At 41.2% G+C, this 20,767-nt stretch overlaps 1 protein-coding gene and 1 non-coding gene across 2 annotated transcripts; both read right to left on the bottom strand.

The window, feature by feature from the left end:
* Positions 1–16,793: 16,793 nt before the first annotated feature.
* Positions 16,794–16,863, bottom strand: trnag-ucc. Its single transcript has one exon. It is a non-coding gene; the product is annotated as a tRNA-Gly (tRNA).
* Positions 16,864–17,203: 340 nt separating this feature from the next.
* On the bottom strand, positions 17,204–19,612 carry LOC121558554 (SPARC-related modular calcium-binding protein 1-like). The gene is made up of 5 exons (XM_045218966.1): positions 19,529–19,612; positions 18,542–18,605; positions 17,659–17,790; positions 17,441–17,529; positions 17,204–17,340 (listed from the first exon to the last, which is right to left on the bottom strand). The coding sequence occupies exons 1-5, from the start codon at positions 19,601–19,603 to the stop codon at positions 17,329–17,331; spliced, it is 372 nt and encodes a 123-aa protein (XP_045074901.1). The 5' UTR covers positions 19,604–19,612; the 3' UTR covers positions 17,204–17,328.
* Positions 19,613–20,767: the final 1,155 nt, after the last annotated feature.

Here is a 20,767-nt window from a genome sequence, read left to right as displayed (position 1 = left end):
TTTGGTCTACCTCCCACTCTGATATAACCACCTCCTGAAGCATTTGTACTCTAGCACATACTCCCTTCCATCCTTTAAGCAAAGTAGCTCTAATCCTTTGTCCTCCACATACCCAAAGAAATCTGCCACTGCCACCGATTGATCCTCATAAGGAGAAATCAATGGCATTGCCAGTGTTTGCTTCTCACATTCCCCAGGGTCACCCGGCCTCCATTTGTAGCTATTACCCCAGTACTTGATCCTGCTGCCTGATAAATTGCTCTGTGGGGGGTATCTGCATTCCAGGACGTATCATTATTTAGGTGCCATGTGGTCTCACACTTTCCCTTACATTTTCCCAAATCGTGCTCCCCATCTGTTTTATTGTAGCATTCATAATTTAGATTATAGTCTATACGGTATTTTTCCGGTGCTTCCATTTTTCTGGGCTCTATTCTGATATCAATTTTTTTACACCACTCTCCCCATCCTGTTTGATTATAGAATCTGTAATGATAGGGATTTCCCAAAAATGATAAACATTCTGCAGGACAGTAGGGCCTTTCTCCTCTTTTAAGATGACAGTAGCTTCGTTGGAAGTTAGCACAGTCCTTGTAACTGTGTGGACTTGGTATTACTATCAATTCTTTTAATGGAGAAGGAGCACATACTAAACAATTTGTTTTTCTATTAATTATTTTAGCTGAATATTGTGCCCATTTGTACCAATCATTTTGCATGGCTCCCTCCCATAGCCTTTCTATTTTTTGTGATGCTATTATTACTTTCGATATTACTGTAGGGGCTGAGGTAGATTGTCTATTTTCCTGACTTCCCCAGTTTGTTAAAGAATCCCATACATTTTGAAAAAACCCATTTGTTCCTATTTTTTCTAATCCTGTCTTTGTTGGTTCAACTGCTATAGTACTTAGTGGTCCTTGGGTAGTGGTCATAGTTACCTTAACTATTTCATGTTCTTCCTCCTGTCCAGATTGGTGTTTGGAAATAGGATCAATGTCCATTGTTGTTATACTATTTCCTTCTAACCCTTTAACACTATCTATTTCCAATATGTACTTTGCATTATTTTCTTGAGTCAATTCCTTAAAGGTAATTTCCCAACTAGTGTCTCCTTTGTTAACTTCTATTTGACAGCCATATTCATCCCAGATTGCTTCTCCTCTTGTTTGATGTTTAGCCCACCCACAAAGTGATTTCTCCGGCAGAGGTTTTATCCTACGTATTGAAAAGGATCTTTGAGTTTCTTCAACTGTCATTACTTGCGCTGGAATAGAAATACTAGTTTGAGCTATCCCCAATGGTACATGCTTTTTTATTCTATTCTTCAATCTAACTTTAGGGGCCAATTTCTTAAGTACTGATGGAATCATGAGATGTCTAGCTTGTTTTATATCCATTATTTTTCCATGTCTATTTGCTTTTGGCTCAACTTCTACACAATGGTTTTTTTTTACATTTTATTCTAAACATTACATATCCCTCAATCTGACACTTCCCCAATCTAGGCCATCCTGTATACGACACTTGTTCTTTGTTTACAACAGCAATTCTTCCTGGCTCAGTAAGACTATCTCTAGAATATTGTATAGTAGTAGGCAGACCCACCACCATCTCTCCTAGGTTAACTGCTATTACCATTAGAGCAATTCCACAGTTCTTAAATTGTCGGAGATCATGTGAGGGCAGAGAAGTCAATTGTGGGAAAGTCTCTTTCCTTAACAGCAGAGGAGTCTCTTCCCTCAATGGTAGAAAGATCACTTCTTCCTCCTTCTCCTGTTGTCCCTCCACTCCCTGTGTGTCTGCTTGTGTTTGGGGGATCTGCCATGGCAGGCATCCTATCAGCAGTATTCCCCACATCATCAGGCCCCACCTCCCGACTCTCCGGTTTTTCAGGTGGAAGTGCCTGTTGTCCTTCAACGTTGGCACTTGGACTCGTGCATGCTTCTTCTTCTTGGACTCCATCTGGTGCCTCGACATCCTCCTCTTCCCCATGGCTCGCCGATGGCAGACTGGTTCTCTGCGGGACCCTGGTGCAGTGGTTTAGATGGTACCACGTCGTACTTCCTTCCACCTGTACTGCTGTGGGCGTCGCTCTGATCACCGTATATGGTCCTTCTCTCCTGGGCTCGTTCCACTTCCTACGAAACACTCGGATGTAGACTTGATCTCCTGGAATCACCGGTCCTGGCTCCTCTGGTCCAGGTTCCGGTTCTCGCCCTTTTTCCTGGAGATGGATCACTTTATGTATAGCAGTTAGTTGTCTTACATTTACATTACATTTTAGTCATTTAGCAGACGCTCTTATCCAGAGCGACTTACAGGAGCAATTAGGGTTAAGTGCCTTGCTTAAGGGCACATCGACAGATTTTTCACCTAGTCGGCTCGGGGATTAGAACCAGCGACCTTTCGGTTACTGGCACAACGCTCTTACCCACTAAGCTACCTGCCGCCCCAGTCTTACATATGCTTTAAGTTCCATCTCTAATTGCTCCAATGAGGGTCCTTTGTAGGGCCCTCTTAGACCTGGCACTGGCATGGGTCGACCCGTAAGCATTTCATGCGGGGTTAGATGCGTATTTCTGTTAGTTTGCATGCGATAACTCATCAATGCTAGTGGTAGTGCATCCACCCAATTGAGTTTTGCACTAGCACAGATTTTATTCAGTTTAGCCTTGAGGGTGCCATTAATTCTCTCAACCATCCCCTGAGATTGCGGATGATACACACACCCTAATCTTTGCTTAATCCTTAGCTGCTGTAATACTTGCTTCACTGTTTTCTGAATAAACGCTGATCCATTGTCTGAACTGATTTCCGTTGGTATTCCGAATCTGGGTATTACTTCTCTGGTTAGAAATTTGATTACTGTTCCTGATCCTAGATCTGCTGAGGGTACCGCTTCTACCCATCTACTGAATCTATCTATGATCACTAGCATGTACCTTTTTCCATTCACCTTTTTTATCATATCTACATAGTCCATGACTAAATGTCGAAATGGTCCTTCAGGAACCGGTATGTGCCCTATAGGTGTTGTTATCCCTTTCTTTACATTGTTTTGTGCACACACCTCACATCTTGCTAATGCCTCATCTATTGTTGCCTGTAGGTATGGAGACCAGTATCCTTGTTTTTAATTTTCCTTACTATTTCCCCCCTTGCGCAATGGTCAAAACCATGCGCATCAGTTATCAGTAAGTTGAGCAACACAATGGGTGCTACTATGGTACCTTCATGTGACCTCCATAATCCCTTCACATCTTTGGTGGCCCCTCTTTTGTACCACATAGTCTGTTCATAAGATCCTGCTCTTTCCTGCATCCTTATTATATCATCTGGCTGTGGCATGGATTCAATAATGACCATTGGTGCTGTTAACACTTGGATGGTGCATCTAGATGCCTTCCTTGCAGCTTCATCAGCTGCATTGTTTCCTTTAGTTATAAATCCTTTTCCTTTTCTATGCGCCTGACATTTCACTATCGCCAATTTAGTGGGATACATTAACGGCATCATTAATTCCACAATCTGCTCGTGGTGTTGTATGGGTGTACCATCGCTTTTCTTGAACCCTCGCTGCTTCCAGACTGCCCCAAATAGATGACACACCCCATGTGCATATGCTGAATCAGTATAGATATTAACAGTTTTTCGTTTGCCTAGGATGCAAGCTGCAGTGAGTGCTTTTAGTTCAGCCAACTGGGCTGAGCATGGCTGTGGACAGTACTCTGCTATCACCTCTTTGAAACTTTCTCCTTGTTTTTTCACTACTGCATAGCCTGCATGATTTCCCACATGATCTTTATAACAGGATCCATCAACAAAATACTCTTCTATGCACTCTTCCCCTAGGCTGGACAACAGGGTTGACTCTAAGTCTGGCCTTAGTCGAGTAAATGTCAATGAATCTGCTACACAGTCATGTGCTTGCCCCTCAAACTCTAAGGGGATTCTTTCAGCTGGGTTTACTGTACTGCATCGTTTAATCGGAAACATCTGGATAGGTCAATAGAGTCAAGTATTCCAAAGTTCTAGCATTGGTAAGGACAAACTTCCTTGTTCTATTAGTTCCACTATTTTATGGTGTGTATATATTATTACCGGGTATCCCATAGTAATTGTGGACGCTTTGTCATATGCATATTGTAATGCAGCTAGACCTTGATAACAGGGTGGATATCCCTGGGCAACAGAATCTAGTTTAGAACTATAACACGTGAATAGGTTGTTTTCGTCTTCCACTGCATGTCTCTTGCATAAGTACCGCTGTTGCATACCTATCACATCTATTTGCCACATACAACAAGAATGGTTTGTGTAATCTGGGGCTGCTAGAGCCGGAGCTGACTGTATTTCCTTCTTTATTGTTTCAACGCAGTCAATGCGTCAATGTTCCATTCAGGCTTGCTCTAAGGTCTAGTTGTCCTGCTTCTTTCATGATTTCTCGTAGAGGAGCAGTTTTAACTGCATACTCCTCTATCCAGTCTGAGCTGAATCCAGTCATCCCTAAGAACGTCATCATCTGAGCAACTGTTTGAGGTAGTGGTGCCTTGCTGATTCCTTCCAATTGTCCTGGTGCTATTGCCTTTGTTCCATGTGCAATTGTTCTTCCTAGATATTCAACTTGGGATTTGCAATACTGAAGTTTCTTTTTTGACACCTTGTGTCCTCCTTCTGCCAGTCGCTTTAAAACCTTTATAGAATCAGCATGGCATTGTTCTAAGGAGGTAGCGCAGATCAACAGGTCATCCACGTACTGGATCAATGTTCCTTCAAGTATTAGATCTTCTAGATCTACTCTTAACACCCGATTGAACAAATTAGGAGAATGCTTAAATCCCTGTGGAGTTCGAGTACACGTAAATTGTCTACCTTTGTAGGTAAATGCAAACAAGTGTCTGCATTCTGCCAGGGGCACACTAAAAAATGCTCCACATAAGTCAATCACTGTGAAGTACTTTGCTTCTGGGGGAACATTGGTGAGTAGCGTATGAGGGTTTGGAACATCAGCAGGCCAATCTTGTACTATTTCATTTATGGCCCTTAAATCATGTACCAGCCTCCACGTTTTCCCATCTGCTTTAAGGACCGGCAACAAAGGGTGTATTACAACAACTTTGTGTTTCTATTAGTACTCCTGCTTTATCAGTCCTTCAATTGTGCCACTGATGCCCTCTTCTGCTTCAGGTTTCATATGGTATTGAGCCCTCCAAGGGGGCTTAACATGTGGCTTTGTTTTGACAAACACAGGACTTGCGATTTTACCAATCCAACATCTGTATCATGTTGTGACCATACCTCCTGAGGTATGTTTTTCTCCATTTCCTGTTTTAGCTTGTCCTCCAATTCTGTCACCTCCCCTAGCTGTGTTAGCTGTTGGGATGTAACTTCCACTGCCCTGGGGTCCCCAGTCATTATTGTAGTATGGTGTATTTTGATTAAGGCTTTATCTTTCGAGTGATAAATCAGTGGATTTTCTGTTTTGTTCCACTGAATTGTTTTTGCTCGCATCATCATGGTGCCCAAATCCTTAGCCTCCATTCCCCTGTTCACCAGCAAGGTAATGTGTGGGGCAGCTTTAGAAACATTATACCATTTTGCCACAAAGTCTGAGCCATCCATGTCCGTCACCTCCATTGCTGCTCCTTGATTTCCTATAATTATGTACTGAGACATTATAGGTACTGATTTCCCATTTGTATTTAACAACTACAGTTTGCTCTAAAAGATCATCACGATAGGGATCATATTGCATGGTGCAGTGAAATTCTGACTTTCCTCTTTCCGCTTCTGGTATCTGAGCCTGAATAAACCTAACCCATTTCTTTACTACTCTATCTACTTCTGTCTCAATATCCCCTAACCAATAGACATTTGCTGTATCCTGTTTCATTACCATTTGTAAGTTCAACCCTGCCCTTTCTATAATTACTCCTTCAGAGGAACATCGAATTTGTATACCCATTTTGCATAGGGCATCTCTTCCCAATAGATTGACAGGGGTGTGTTCTGATACAAGTATAGGGAGGGTTGCGGATTTGTCATCCGCTGTCAGGCGAACTGGAGCTGTCATTGGAATTAACTGCGTTTGTCCCGAGAATCCTATAGTTTTGGCATATTTGCCAGACATGGGGAGGTGAGAGGCATAATTTGGACTTGCACAAGTGTAAGTGGCTCCAGTATCAACCATCATTGGTGTGCCTCTGTTCTCTATTTGAACCTGCAGCATAGGTTCTTGATCAGCTTGTGTAGTTAGTACTGTAAACTGACCCTCCCCGGTAGGATTCTCTGGGCACCCCTAGTACCCCTGATTAGGCCCAGCCCATGGATTCACAGGACCTTGGATTTGTTGCTGATTTTGTTGCCAGCCGTCAGGTTGCTTCCAATTATTTTGGTTTTTGTTCCCCTGTTGTTGCCAGGGGTTTGTGGGGCAGTTTCGTCTGATATGCCCTTGCTGCTGGCATCCCCAGCAAATTCCAGGTTGCCCTTGTGGGCCCTGATTTCCTCCTTTTTGATTATTTTGCTGACATTTTTGTTGTTTATTGTTATTATTCCATTGCCGGGGTTGTTGTGCATACACATTCACTACTGGTACTGTGGGTTGTACTTGGCCTGTGGCGCGGGAGGCAGATATGGCCCTCCTGGAGTAACTGCAGCCATCATTCCTGTTTCATTCGCAGGTGCTGCTACTGGGGCCTGGATTTTCTTCTTCCCTCTGTTTGTCAGTTCTTCCAATTGGAGTTGAGTCAGTTTCCTCTGAATGTCTCTCCATAAGTCTCTGTTCATCCTTTCTGTGTTTTTCTACTGCATGTATCACATGGTCACAGAATTCTTTGTGTGTCTTTGAGGTTAGTCCCACCACATCCTCCAGCCTGCTTCTTACTGATTGGGGCATGGCCTCTATTATGGAGTTTCGGAATAGAGTTGTCATTAGTGGGTCCCCTTCTGGATCTCGTTCCGTTTCCAGTCTCCATCGTTTCATCTGTTCATGTAGATAGGCAGCTGGATTCTCAGTTTCTCCCAGCGTCCCCCCCTTTCAGTGACTTGGGGTCAATTCTCTGCCAGGTATTCCAGTCTTAGTGCTTGCCAGACTTCGGGCGGTGTGAATCAAAGTCCATCCCATCTCCTTGTGGGTCACTCACTTCTCTACTCAGGTCACTGTTCCCCCAGTATATCCTCCATCTTTGCCTTTCCAACCACCCTTGCCAACAGTGCCTTCAGATCCCCCACAGCCAGCAGTTTCCCCATGGTCTGTTCCTCAAAATCCTAATCCATTTTCCCGCCCCATCATGCAAATCTGGCAGACGGGCAACTAATCCTTCCAGGTCCTGTATCCCCCACGGAGCATAGTGAGCCTGGGTACCTTTATCAGAATTGGATATTGTCCCTTATATTTTTTCAGGCCTTCTCAATGTTCTCCCTATTGCGCAATCTTTTCTTCTCTTACGCCTTGATTGCAATCTCCCCATATGTCAGCTGCTGCTCCCTCCTCCTCTAGCTCTCTACCTGTATGCTGTCTTACCTCACTTTGCTCCCTTTTCTTTTCTTCCTTTTCTCTCAACATTCGCCTCATCCTGTCCATTTCTCTCTCTATTTGTTCGTTTGTTGCTTCAATTTCTGCCATTTCTTCATCTGAGAGTTCTCCATCATCTCTCTTCGTCATTTTCATTCTTCCCAATGCTTCCCTCAGCTCTCCATAGCAGTCCAATCTATTTGGCTTGATTTCTACCCTTTGCTTGATTCCTTCTGTTTCCTTTGAGTTTTTTTCCAACCTTTGGGAGGATGTAAACAAAGGTCTTTCTTCTTCCATTTCTATTTCTCCTTTTATTGATACTACTCCGGACACCTGGGGATATTGTCCACCAACATATGGTGGGGTCCCACAGACCAATCTGCTTTCTTTTTTGTTTGTTTTCTCATCATCTTTTCTCAACATGTTTCTGGCTTCTCGCATGTTCCTTAGCAATCCTTCTCCTTCCATTTTGAACATATTTGAGTACTTCTTTTTCTCTTTCTTTTTTGACGCTTCTCTTCTTTCCTGTGTCTTTTGTTTTGTGGTTCTTTATCAGTGTTTCCATTTCCTCACACACCGAGACATCAAATATTCCTCCTTCTGGCCACTTGGTGCCCATTTTCCTGGTGCGTTTCCCCCATTTTTCAGATGTTTTCGCTATTTCTTCCTTGCCTAAGGGATACCTGGCACTCAGTATCTCTACCGCCGTTTTATTCATATTTATGGCCTATATTTTTTTACTTCCTTTTTAATCTATTTTAGTATTCCTCCTATTTATTTATTCTTATATTAGTATTTGTTTTTATTGTTAGACTATTTGTGCTTCTTTGATTATTGTTTGGTTAGAACTTATTTATTATTAATGGGCATTTGACAGTCTCCTTATATCATAATAATATTTCCTGATGTCCACTTTTGTGTGGACACCTCATAAATCTTTCTCTTCCTAGTGTTTTTCCTTAGCTTTAAATCACTCAGCTATATTCTTAATGTAATAATAAAATGACTTATCCTGATGTCCTGTTGTATTTTTGACTTTGTTTTGTTTTACCCCATATGTAACTCTGTGTTTGTTTTTATCGCACTGCTATGCTTTATCTTGGCCAGGTCGCAGTTGTAAATGAGAACTTGTTCTCAACTGGTTTACCTGGTTAAATAAAGGTGAAATAAAATAAAAATATAATAAAAATAAAATGTCCACTTTTCTTTTGTGTGGACAACTTATAAATCCTTCCCTTCCTAGTGTTTTTCCTTAGCTTTAAATCACTCAGCTATATTCTTAATGTAATAATAAAATGACTTATCCTGATGTCCACTTTTCCTTTGTGTGGACAACTTATAAATCCTTCCCTTCCTAGTGTTTTTCCTTAGCTTTAAATCACTCAGCTATATTCTTTATGTAATAATAAAATGACTTATCCTGATGTCCACTTTTCTTTTGTGTGGACAACCTATAAATCCTTCCCTTCCTAGTGTTTTTCCTTAGCTTTAAATCACTCAGCTATATTCTTTATGTAATAATAAAATGACCTATCCTGATGTCCACTTTTCTTTTGTGTGGACAACTTATAAATCCTTCCCTTCCTAGTACAGAGATTTTCACACTCACTTGCACTCTCACTCTTTTACTCTTTCACTCTTGGTGTGAGACCGGGTGCGTCCTTCCTACCAGGTCACACTTAAGTAACGGTCCAGGAAAGGTGCGCCAACCTTTCTCCACCCAACACAGAGATTTTCACACTCACTTTCACTCTCACTCTTTCAATCTTTCACTCTCGGTGTGAGACCGGGTGCGTCCTTCCTACCAGGTTACACTCACGTAACGGTCCAGGAAAGGTGCGCCAACCTTTCTCCACCCAACACAGAGATTTTCACACTCACTCTCACTCTCACTCTTTCACTCTCGGTGTGAGACCGGGTGCGTCCTTCCTACCAGGTTACACTCAAGTAACGGTCCAGGAAACGTGCGCCAACCTTTCTCCACCCAACACAGAGATTTTCACACTCACTTTCACTCTCACTCTTTCACTCTTTCACTCTCGGTGTGAGACCGGGTGCCGTCCTTCCTACCAGGTTACACTCAAGTAACGGTCCAGGAAAGGTGCGCCAACCTTTCTCCACCCAACACAGAGATTTTCACACTCACTTTCACTCTCACTCTTTCACTCTTTCACTCTCGGTGTGAGACCAGGTGCGTCCTTCCCTACCAGGTTACACTCAAGTAACGGGTCCAGGAAAGGTGCGCCAACCTTTCTCCACCCAACACAGAGATTTTCACACTCACTTTCACTCTCACTCTTTCACTCTTTCACTCTCGGTGTGAGACCGGGTGCGTCCTTCCTACCAGGTTACACTCAAGTAACGGTCCAGAAAAGGTGCGCCAACCTTTCCCCACCCAACACAGAGATTTTCAAACGACCTCAAACACAGCTTCTCTCCTCAACACAGAAAATGAGCTGTTATCTGCAGGATTTTTTATTATTCTCATTCATATAGATGAGCAGCCACTTGTGCCCAAATGAATCAGACAGTTGAATGACTCACTGCCACCAAAGTAAACCACTCACTCACATAAGATGAGCAGACCTACTCTTAGTTAACACTTTATCAAAATGTTTAAGCCCTTGTGACTATTTAACCCGTTCACCTACTCAGGATGACCGGTGTTACTCCAATTTATGGTGTCACCTACGCCGGATGACCTAACTTTTTTACCTGATTAACCCTACCTAATTTTGGCATCACCACAACACAGGGTGATGACCTGCCCGTTCAGTCCTCTGGAATTTTAGCTCTCCAAAGCGTTATCCACAGGATTTATATTTATTTAGCCCCCGAGGTATTACACTTCCTCAACACACCTGGACTTCTACTACGCTTTCCTAAGCGACCTGTCAATTCTGCCCTATCTTTCTGTTACACTTTCTCAACACAGAAAAAGGAGCGGTATTATACAGGATTTCTGCCTTCCTAAGCAGCCTATAAACGATACACTTTCGCTACACGTTCATAGCGGTATTCGAAGGACTTAACATGTTATTGTCTGATCACTCAACCAGATGGACAGCCGCCCGTGTCGAAATGACCCAGACAGAGCGATCAGCAAAATGAATCAAATGAATCGACCGAATCGAACAGACGCATCAGATGAGCAACCGAGTGACCCCGACGATTGAACGCACGAGCTGAGCAGTCGAATCAAACAGATCAATCAGACTGTCCAACTCAGCAACCCGAATGAGACAGATTAATCATCCAACCTGACCACAATCTATCAAATCTCAATGGATTAAACAGAATTTGTAGCAGGATGAACAATTGAATCAGATGTTTTGAAAAGAAAATGGTTCAGACGAACAACCGAGTGTCATTGACAAGTATAGGACGCGTCAAACCGTCGGTTTAGTCAAACAGATACATTCATACTGACCAAATGATCAACTCAACCGAGACAGATAACCCACCCCACTCAACCACAATGACTGACCTACCCCAACCCAGGCAAACCTATTTATACTATTTTCTACTTATTGCAACCCTCGAGGCTTTTTTATCATTTAGCATGTATTTTAAATTCAAAAGCTCCCAGTGTCTAATTTTCTGGTTCTTATATTTGGAGAGACCTACTAGGTTTTTCTGCAGATGTTGCCGAGCCCCAGATCGAACCACACAAACGTTATACTATATGAGTAAGAACTTGGCCCTCTGTGTGCTCCCGGAGAACCAGTTAAATCAGCAACACATCAGATGAAACTAAAAATTTTACACTATTGTCAGCATCCTAACTGAACTTTTTATGATTAAATCTAATACTTTGGAGATTATTTGTTGGTCATAAATGTTGAGTAATGATTTTGTGGTTTGTCAATAAAACTGGTGTACACGTTACTTTGTCTCATGGGTTATTAAACATGAATGTTAACAAGGAGGCACGCTCCATAGATAAGCTTTTCATTTTACATTACATGTAGGGAAAATATTTGCTTTTGGAATTCTTTTAAATATTATTAATGTGCATGTCGCCGCTGTCTGGAGCAAGGTATCCCAATTCCATACGCTCCCAAAAAGTATAACTGGGACATTTTTAACTGAAAGCTTTAGTTTCTGACTTTAAAAAGCTTTCTGAAACTGATTCCTTAATGTCAGGCTATTTGGTCAACTCCATTAGTCTAAAATCCTAGGTGGCGGTGTCTGCAGCTTAAGTTGGCTGCGATCCGCCAACCCAATCCCGACTAAGACGCAAGTTTGGCTGCCGACCAAGTTACCAGTGTTCATTTTAGTGAGTTGTGGGGTTTGTTAGGTTTCATACTGCATTATGGTGACTGACTCCAAGCAATTGCCTTTGGCCTAAATACCTTGTTACATCTGTAGCTGTAGAGTACTGCTGCAGTTTGTATATTTCAGATACTCCATGTGTATGTCGTTTATAAGTGCCTGTATTGCACTGAATACATGAGAGTTATGCAGTAGATGTTATTGTTTAGAGATGGTTCATTCCTATAGCCTGTATACACACTTTACCAGTAGATGTTATTGTTTAGAGATGGTTCATTCCTATAGCCTGTATACACACTTTACCAGTAGATGTTATTGTTTAGAGATGGTTCATTCCTATAGCCTGTATACACACTTTACCAGTAGATGTGAAAAAAGAGGCGAAAACCAAACACTGCATTCCACAGTAAGAACATCATACCAAAGGTCAAGCATGGTGGTGGTGGTGGTGGTCCCTATATTGTTATTTATTTTGCTCTTTTGCACCCCAGTATCTCTATTTGCACATCATCTCTTGCACATCTAGCATTCCAGTGTTAATACTAATTGTAATTATTTTGCACTATAGCCTATTTATTGCCTTAACTTGCTACATTTGCACACACTGTATATATATTTTCTGTTGTATTTTTGACTTTATGTTTTGTTTTACCCCATATGTAACTCTGTGTTGTTGTTTTTATCACACTGCTTTGCTTTATCTTGGCCAGGTCGCAGTTGTAAATGAGAACTTGTTCTCAACTGGCTTACCTGGTTAAATAAAGGTGAAATAAAAAATAAATAAATGTTATTGTTTAGAGATGGTTCATTCCTATAGCCTGTATACACACTTTACCAGTAGATGTTATTGTTTAGAAATGGTTCATTCCTATAGCCTGTATATAGGAATGAAAATAGCCAAATAGCCGGTGCCCCCGCACATTGACTATGCAACGGTACCCCCCTGTATATATAGCCTCCCTACTGTCACTTTATTTTACTTCTGCTCTTTTTTTCTCAACACTTTTTTGTTGTTGTTTTATTCTTACTTTTTTGTTTAAAATAAATGCACTGTTGGTTAAGGGCTGTAAGTAAGCATTTCACTGTAATGTCTGCACCTGTTGTATTCGGCGCATGTGACCAATACAATTTGATTTGATTTGATTTATACACACTTTACCAGTAGATGTTATTGTTTAGAGATGGTTCATTCCTATAGCCTGTATACACACTTTACCAGTAGATGTTATTGTTTAGAGATGGTTCATTCCTATAGCCTGTATACACACTTTACCAGTAGATGTTATTGTTTAGAGATGGTTCATTCCTATAGCCTGTATACATACTTTACCAGTAGATGTGAAAAAAGAGGCAAAAACCAAACACTGCATTCCACAGTAAGAACATCATACCAAAGGTCAAGCGTGGTGGTGGTGTGATGGTTTGGGGATGCTTTGCTGCCTCAGGACCTGGACGACTTGCCTTAATAGAAGGAGCCATGAATTCTTCTCTGTATCAGAGAATTCTACAGGAGAATGTCAGACCATCCGTCTGTGAGCTGAAGCTGAAGCGCAGCTGGGTCATGCAGCAAGACAATGATCCAAAACACACAATCAAGTCTACATGAAAATTGCTAAAAAGCAACACATTGGAAGTTTTGGAATGGCCTAGTCAATGTCCAGACCTAATCCCAATTGAGATGTTGTGGCAGGACATGAAACGAGCAGTTAATGCTTGAAAACCCACACGTCACTGAGTTAAAGCAGTTCTGCATGGAAGAGTGGGCCAAAATTCCTCCACAGCGACGTGAGAGACTGATCAACAACTACAGGAGGCATTTGGTTGGAGTCATTGCAGCTAAAGGTGGCACAACCAGTTATTGAGTGTAAGGGGGAATTACTTTTTCACACAGGGGAATTGGGTGTTGCATAAATTTGTTTATGAAATAAATGAAATAAATATGTAATTGTTGTTATTTGTTCACTATTGTTCCCTTTATCTAATATTAGGTTTTGGTTGAAGATCTGATAACATTAAGTATCACAAATATGCAAAAGTAGACAAAATTAGAAAGGGGGCAAATACTTTTTCATATCCTTTAAAAATATATATACAATGGGGAGAACAAGTATTTGATACACTGCCGATTTTGCAGGTTTTCCTACTTACAAAGCATGTAGAGGTCTGTAATTTTTATCATAGGTACACTTCAACTGTGAGAGACGGAATCTAAAACAAAAATCCAGAAAATCACATTGTATGATTTTTAAGTAATTTAATTAGCATTTTATTGCATGACATAAGTATTTGATACATCAGAAAAGCAGAACTTAATATTTGGTACAGAAACCTTTGTTTGCAATTACAGAGATCATACGTTTCCTGTAGGTCTTGACCAGGTTTGCACACACTGCAGCAGGGATTTTGGCCCACTCCTCCATACAGACCTTCTCCAGATCCTTCAGGTTTCGGGGCTGTCGCTGGTGATAACAATGACAGACCTCTACATGCTTTGTAAGTAGGAAAACCTGTAAAATCGGCAGTGTATCAAATACTTGTTCTCCCCACTGTACGTTCTTTATTACTTTCCAACCCCACCATCCCTCCCTAATTGGAGTAAACTAGTGAACAACAATGCTTAGGCTTCTACTTCCAGCTTATACATACTATATACATTTTATGGACACAGTCAATAATTATATTTTGTTTGTTTTTACTCCTGAACTTCCTCGGATCATTTTCATGATGTCCAACTGGTATGCTTCTATATGCCATATCTTTCTAACTGTGCTCTTTCATAAAGCTCTCAACCTATAACCTATATACTTATTATGGACACAGCATGTCTTACATTATTAGTTATCTTGTTGTTATTAGTTGTTGTTATTAGTCCCATCCTTCAGCTCCATTCAACACCTCCCATCTATCTCTTAACACCAACTTTTGTGATGTTTTTGAACCTTTCTATTCTCATTGTTTCTATAGTTTGTGATTTGAAAAAAAACATTTTTGCTAAAAGTATTATTATATTATTGATTGATTGACAAGAATTATACGTTTTGAATCCGGCGTCGTTTTGCATATCAGTTCATAAACACTATGCCATGGAATCGGTACGTCCAAAATCTCTTCCCAACTATTTTGCAATCTATATGGGATGGCTGTCAATCTTTTGGACCTTAAATTAAACTGGTAAAGTTTTTTATTTATCACAATTTTCTTTAACCAATTATGTTCTTTGATGCAGTCAGACAAGTTCCTTACTTTCTCCCCCTTCCATTTTCCTCTTCCAATTTTGCGGTAATACTGCAATTATTTGGTTGTACTTTTGGGTAGAGCAGACATTCCCATATGTTTTTGTTAGCTGCATGTGTGACATAACTCCACCATTCCTACCGATAATATCATTTACGAAGATTATACCTTTTTTAAACATTCTCTCAAAAAATATATATTTTTTTTATCTGTTAGTATATTTGAGTTTAACCACAATATTTGTTGCAATATTTGTTCTGTCATTTCTGGAGGATTAAATAGAAATAGTAACCAACTTTCTATGGCTTGTTTTAGAAATAATGATATTTGGGAGATGATTTCCTTTTCAAATACCTTAAAGTGAGGGATTGTAATCTGAATAAAGGGAAAAAGTCCCTTCCTGAACATTGGGTGAGACAATCTTACTAGTTCGGATTTAAGTATAATTTTTGTATGACTGAAGCTTTTAGTGATAGGTCTAATGCTTTAATATTTAATAATTTCTGTCCTCCGAATTCATATTCATTATATAAATAGGCCCGTTTAATTTTGTCTGGCTTGCCGTTCCAAATAAAATGGAATATTTGTTTTCTCATATAATTTAAACTGTTCAGCCGGGCGTAGGCAAGACCATAAGCAAATAGGTAAACTGGGATAATACTAAAGAGTTAGACAGGTATTTACCTTTCCATGGTAGCAAGATCTTATCTATTTTTGCTAACTTTCTATTAAAATATATTGCAGTGAGATCATTTATTTCCTTTGGGATATGTATTCCGAGGATATCCACATCACCATCAGACCTTTTTATTGGTAAACTACATGGTAATGTAAAAAAATAATTTTGTGATCCAATACGTAATATAGTACACTTATCATAATTTGGTTGTAATCCAGAGACGTTAGAAAATGTATCTATATCCTCTATAAGGCTGTGGAGGGATTCAAGTTGTGGATTTAAAAGAAAACATGAATCAGCGTACAATGACACCTTTGTTTTTAAGCCCTGGATTTCTAATCCCTTGATGTTATTGTTGGATCTGATTTTAATAGCTAACATCTCGATGGCAATAATAAATATATATGCCGATAGTGGACAACCTTGTTTCACTCCTCTTGACAGTTTAAAACTTTCGGAGAAATAGCTATAATTTACTATTTTACACCTAGGGTTACTATACATGATTTTAACCCAATTCATAAGAGATTCTCCAAAATTGAAATGCTCCAGGAATTTATATATAAACCCCAGTTGTACTTTATCAAATGCCTTTTCAAAGTCTGCTAAAATCACAACTTGGTGTCAGTGATTCAACCTCGTGAAATATAAGATTATTTCACAGAAAATGTTCCTAGAGTTTTGGAGTTTAGAGTGAGGAAAAGTAGCTAACACCTCACTGCTCTCGTGTGTCATGAGCAGAGCAGCCCAAGTGGCGAAGTTGATATGGAAACTCAGAGCCATGCAGAACGCATGCAGAGTGAGCTATGCACAGGGACCGAGTGACAGATGGCGCGGCGCAGTTAATGGACTTACTAATGGAGGAAGTTATTTGGGGTTTCAGCAAAAGCAATCGGGCCTGGGTAGTGTAGGACTGGCATGGGTAGGGCTAAAAATTCATTCACGTGCAGGGCTCTAATGTGGGGTCCTCTCTGAAAAACTGTACTAATCTTATCAATCAAGTTAGGAACTTAAACAAAATAAGACGTTTCATTTTAGCAGATGCTCTTTTCTAGAGCGACTTACAGTTAGGGAGTGCATACATTTTCATACTGGCTCCCCGTGGGAATCGAACCCACAACCCTGGCGTTGGAAACGCCATGCTCTACCAACTGAGCTACACGACATCGTGTACGTTTTCTAGTGTAAGAAGGTACTTAGTGTCACATTTTACTAGTGCAAGAATTGTGCAAAGCACAAAAAATACCATAATCTGGCCATAGGGCTCTGGTCAAAAGTAGTGTACTATGTAGGGAATAGTGAATAGAACCATTTAGCTTCCATCCTATCTTGTAAGGCTTCTGGTGTAAGATGGTACTTGTTGTACCAAAAATATGTTGTCTTATAAAGTTAATGTAAAGGGTTCATTTAAAAGACTGATATTCCTTCCTCCATTTCCCAGAAATTGACTGGTTCATATAAATTGTACAGCATATCAAACCAACAATAAATAAAGCCAATCATTAAAAGTTTAAATTCTCTCAGGATTTCTTCATTTATTTATTTGTATGGAATGTGAAGCAGTTCCTGTAGGACAGTAAAGAAACTGTCAAAGTATTTTTAACGTCTTCATTCCAACGCCTTTCATCTACGAGCAAATCTACAATTACAGACAAAAACACAACATAAACATTAAAAACATGCAGAACCACCAGCAAATAATTAACATTTAGTGAATGAGAGAGAATGTGTGTGTTTACCAGGGTGGCACAGATGGTGTTAGCAGAGCCTGGTGGAGTCTCAGTACCCTTGATCTTCTGTCCATTACAGGTCACACACCAACAGGAACCTACCAGAAATGGACATGTTAAAAACCTGTTGCGTATACAATATTGACATAATTACAAACGTTACTGTAACACAAAATGAATTGTCACATTCAAATGAATTTAGTGTGCATGTCTGAGAGAGTGGTAACCTGTAGATCCTGAACATTGCTCAGGGGTGTATTGTCCCTGGTAGTCACAAGTTGGGATGAAGGCTCCAGGTGGGCTGTTTATCATGGCATCTCTAGCACGCTCACAGGGGGTCTCGGGTCGTATCGTACAATCTGGATACACAGGTAACACACATTGAAATGTGGACATTACATAACATTGCTGGACAATGTATGGACATAATATACATTGCTGGACATGCATTCTGGAAGCTCGGGTTGAGTCTGGAAGCTTGGGGTGCGTCCCAAATTGCACCCTATTCCCCTATGGGTCCTGGTCAAAAGCAGCTTACTATACGGAATAGATGTAACCTAGGTTTCCCTCCAGGGAAAAAAGGGATTTCCTGGCTAAATATTGAAATTCTGCTACTTGTTTAAAGTCCCAGTGCAGTCAAAATTCAGTTTTGCATCATATTGTACAACAGCTGATGAAACAGATTGTAAAAGTGGGGTAAATTATATCAGTGTTATTTCCTGATAGTTGGTTGACAATCCAATCATGCATCCATTCAGTTGAAGGACCAAACCTTTCATATTACAATACCTCAACACTCCAGCATCTAGACACCAATATACATCTCTGGAACTAGAGGAGTGGCATTTGGCCAGTAACCGAAAGGTTGCTAGTTCGAATCCCTGAGCTGACAAGTTGAAATATCTGTCTATGTGCCCTTGAGCAAGGCACATAACCCTTATTGCTCCAGGGTTGCCATTGATAATGGCTGACCATAGCCGTGAACCCACTCTCAGGGAGAGTGGGATATGCCAAAACATACTAATACACATGTGCGAAACAAGACAGATAAGCTCCCAGCAATGTTTAATTTATTTATAAATGTCTAAGTCTGAGGGATGTCTCGCTTACCTCCCAACGCAAAAGCCGTGCTGACAAGCAGAATGATGGTCAATGTCGCCATGGTGATAGTCTCCTGAGAGAGAGATTAGTTAACCATTAGAATCAGCTGTGATTGTACAGTAATACTTCAAATTAGTGGAATGGCTGGGGGGGTACTAGAGGAGAGGTTAAGGAAACCCTGTGTTAGGGTCTTCATTCTATTGAAGGTGGGGTGAAAGGTCAATGTCTTAAGGCTGAAGGGGAGATTGTGTTGCTAGGAGAGGAGCTTCTGTATTTCTGGAAGAACAGGACAATTGAGTAGATTAATGGGTTCATGGCCATAACTACATCTGAGGACACAGAGGTCCGGACCAAAATAAAGAAAATCTATTATGGGTCAACATCTAAATATTGCTCCCATCGTTGATCAAGAATTTAAGCTTTCTGAGCTTTGATCTGACTGACAAGTTGAATCATGAACAGTGGTTTGTTCGTCATGTTCGTTTGAGTCCCCCAGATTTGTTGCACGGATGTGACTTTTAACAGCATACTCACCACTCTCTCGAACCACCATTCACCACTCTAACTCTGCCCTCTCGTGGAAACGAACTACCCCAGCTCGGAGTTGGCTCACTAGAGAGGTAAGCAAAACTAGAGACGCTGCTGACAGTGTGTCTGCGAGATGCCGGACAATAGGCAATTTTGAAACCGTCCCGTGACTCCTGCCGTGTCTACAGACATAACGCAAAGAACATGAAAAAGACTCCGAGAACGAGTGGACAGCTGGTAGTCACTTATAGATGTGTCAGTCAGGTGGCTAGCTGCTGGAAGAGACTTATATTGCCGTAACGTTGAAGGGCTCTGGTTAGTATAGCGGACTAAACTCCATGGTGAAGGAAGTTTCTAGTGAACTCCACCTACGGAGTGGAGCAGAGACCAGCCAAGGTCATTACTTCAAAACTGTTTCATCATGAAACGCCTACCTTGTATCCATGTTTGTCCTCTCTAGTTACTTGCCTTTCTTTGTTTGCTGAAATCCATTGTAACACCGGAGGTCAGGACGCAGACGGTGAGTTTAATCATATAAATCATGTAGCTGAACAAAACCAACACTGCCTGTTGACTGAGGATACTGAGGGCTATATGAAGGGAGAGTAATCAAGGTGATGATGAGGTCCAGGTGTGTGTAATGATGGTTGCCAGGACAGGGTGGTTAGTAGACCGACGACGTCAAGCGCTGGAGCAGGTGTGACATCCATACTTTTTCAATAAACATTCATCAAATACAACCACCGACTTTTTGCTCATTTCAGTATCACGAAGATGGCAACTGTGTCAATTTAATCGCCGATGGGGGGCGCTAGAGAGCGTGCTATGGAGTAGACGTGCATTGCTAGAGCTCCGCTCAATTTTGAAACAAATTAATATTTATCTTAACCTCTCACAACCTATAACTTCAAACAAATATGACAAAGGGAAAAGGCAACAAAAAAGGGGGCGCTAAACAAGATAATTGGAATGAGATAGACAACGAACCAATTTCAACGTCACGACCCACGAGGAGCTAGCTGAAGAGGCTAGCTTCCAAGAGTTCCCCACAGATCCTACTCAAAGTGACATACTGGCTGCCATAAACGCACTAAGCAAGAAGGTAGACACAAGGTTGGCTGATATCTCAAAGAGTATTGGGACTTTGGCCGAAACTGTGAAGGCAACTAAGGGAAGGGTGCACGAGGTTGAGCAGACGACAATCGATCACGAGGCCAGGCTACAGGACATAGAGAAACAGTGCGCAACGTTCAAAAATGACAACAAAACCCTGAAGGCCCGACTGGAAATGCTCGAGTCGCATTCAAGACGCCAGAACATCCGAATATGTGGGATCCAGGAGGACACTGAGAAAGGGAAACCCACTGAATTTGTCTCGGAGCTGATACCGGCATTGCTGGGGAGTGAACACTTCAAAACGGCCATCCTGATCGACCGCGCACACAGAGCACAGGCAACGAAGCCGGCCAAGGGCGGGCCACCAAGGCCATTCATTGTAAGGCTGCACTATCCCCACACCAGGGATCTTATCCTCAAGCTGGCTAGTCAAAAGTTCCCCCTTAACTACAACGGAGCCAGGGTGTCTTTCTACCCAGATCTTACCTTGGAGGTGAGGAACCAACGGAAAGAGTATGATGAGGTACGCAACAAATGCAGGGCGGCCAACATCCGATATGGATTCCTCTTCCCAGCCCGGTTTAAGGTGAC

This window comes from Coregonus clupeaformis, unplaced genomic scaffold (assembly GCF_020615455.1).
Source record: "Coregonus clupeaformis isolate EN_2021a unplaced genomic scaffold, ASM2061545v1 scaf1935, whole genome shotgun sequence".
Taxonomy (NCBI): Eukaryota; Metazoa; Chordata; class Actinopteri; order Salmoniformes; family Salmonidae; genus Coregonus; species Coregonus clupeaformis.
Note: the sequence above shows the minus strand (reverse complement) of the source record. Positions and strands in the feature narration are given on the sequence as shown.

Coding starts and splice junctions, on each gene's coding strand:
- LOC121558554 (XM_045218966.1), bottom strand. CDS start 19,603: ATGATTTATATGATTAAACTCACCGTCTGCGTCCTGACCTCCGGTGTT. Junction 18,606..19,528: donor ATTTCAGCAAACAAAGAAAG/GCAAGTAACTAG, acceptor TCTCTCTCTCAG/GAGACTATCACCATGGCGAC. Junction 17,791..18,541: donor CACGGCTTTTGCGTTGGGAG/GTAAGCGAGACA, acceptor CTGTGTATCCAG/ATTGTACGATACGACCCGAG.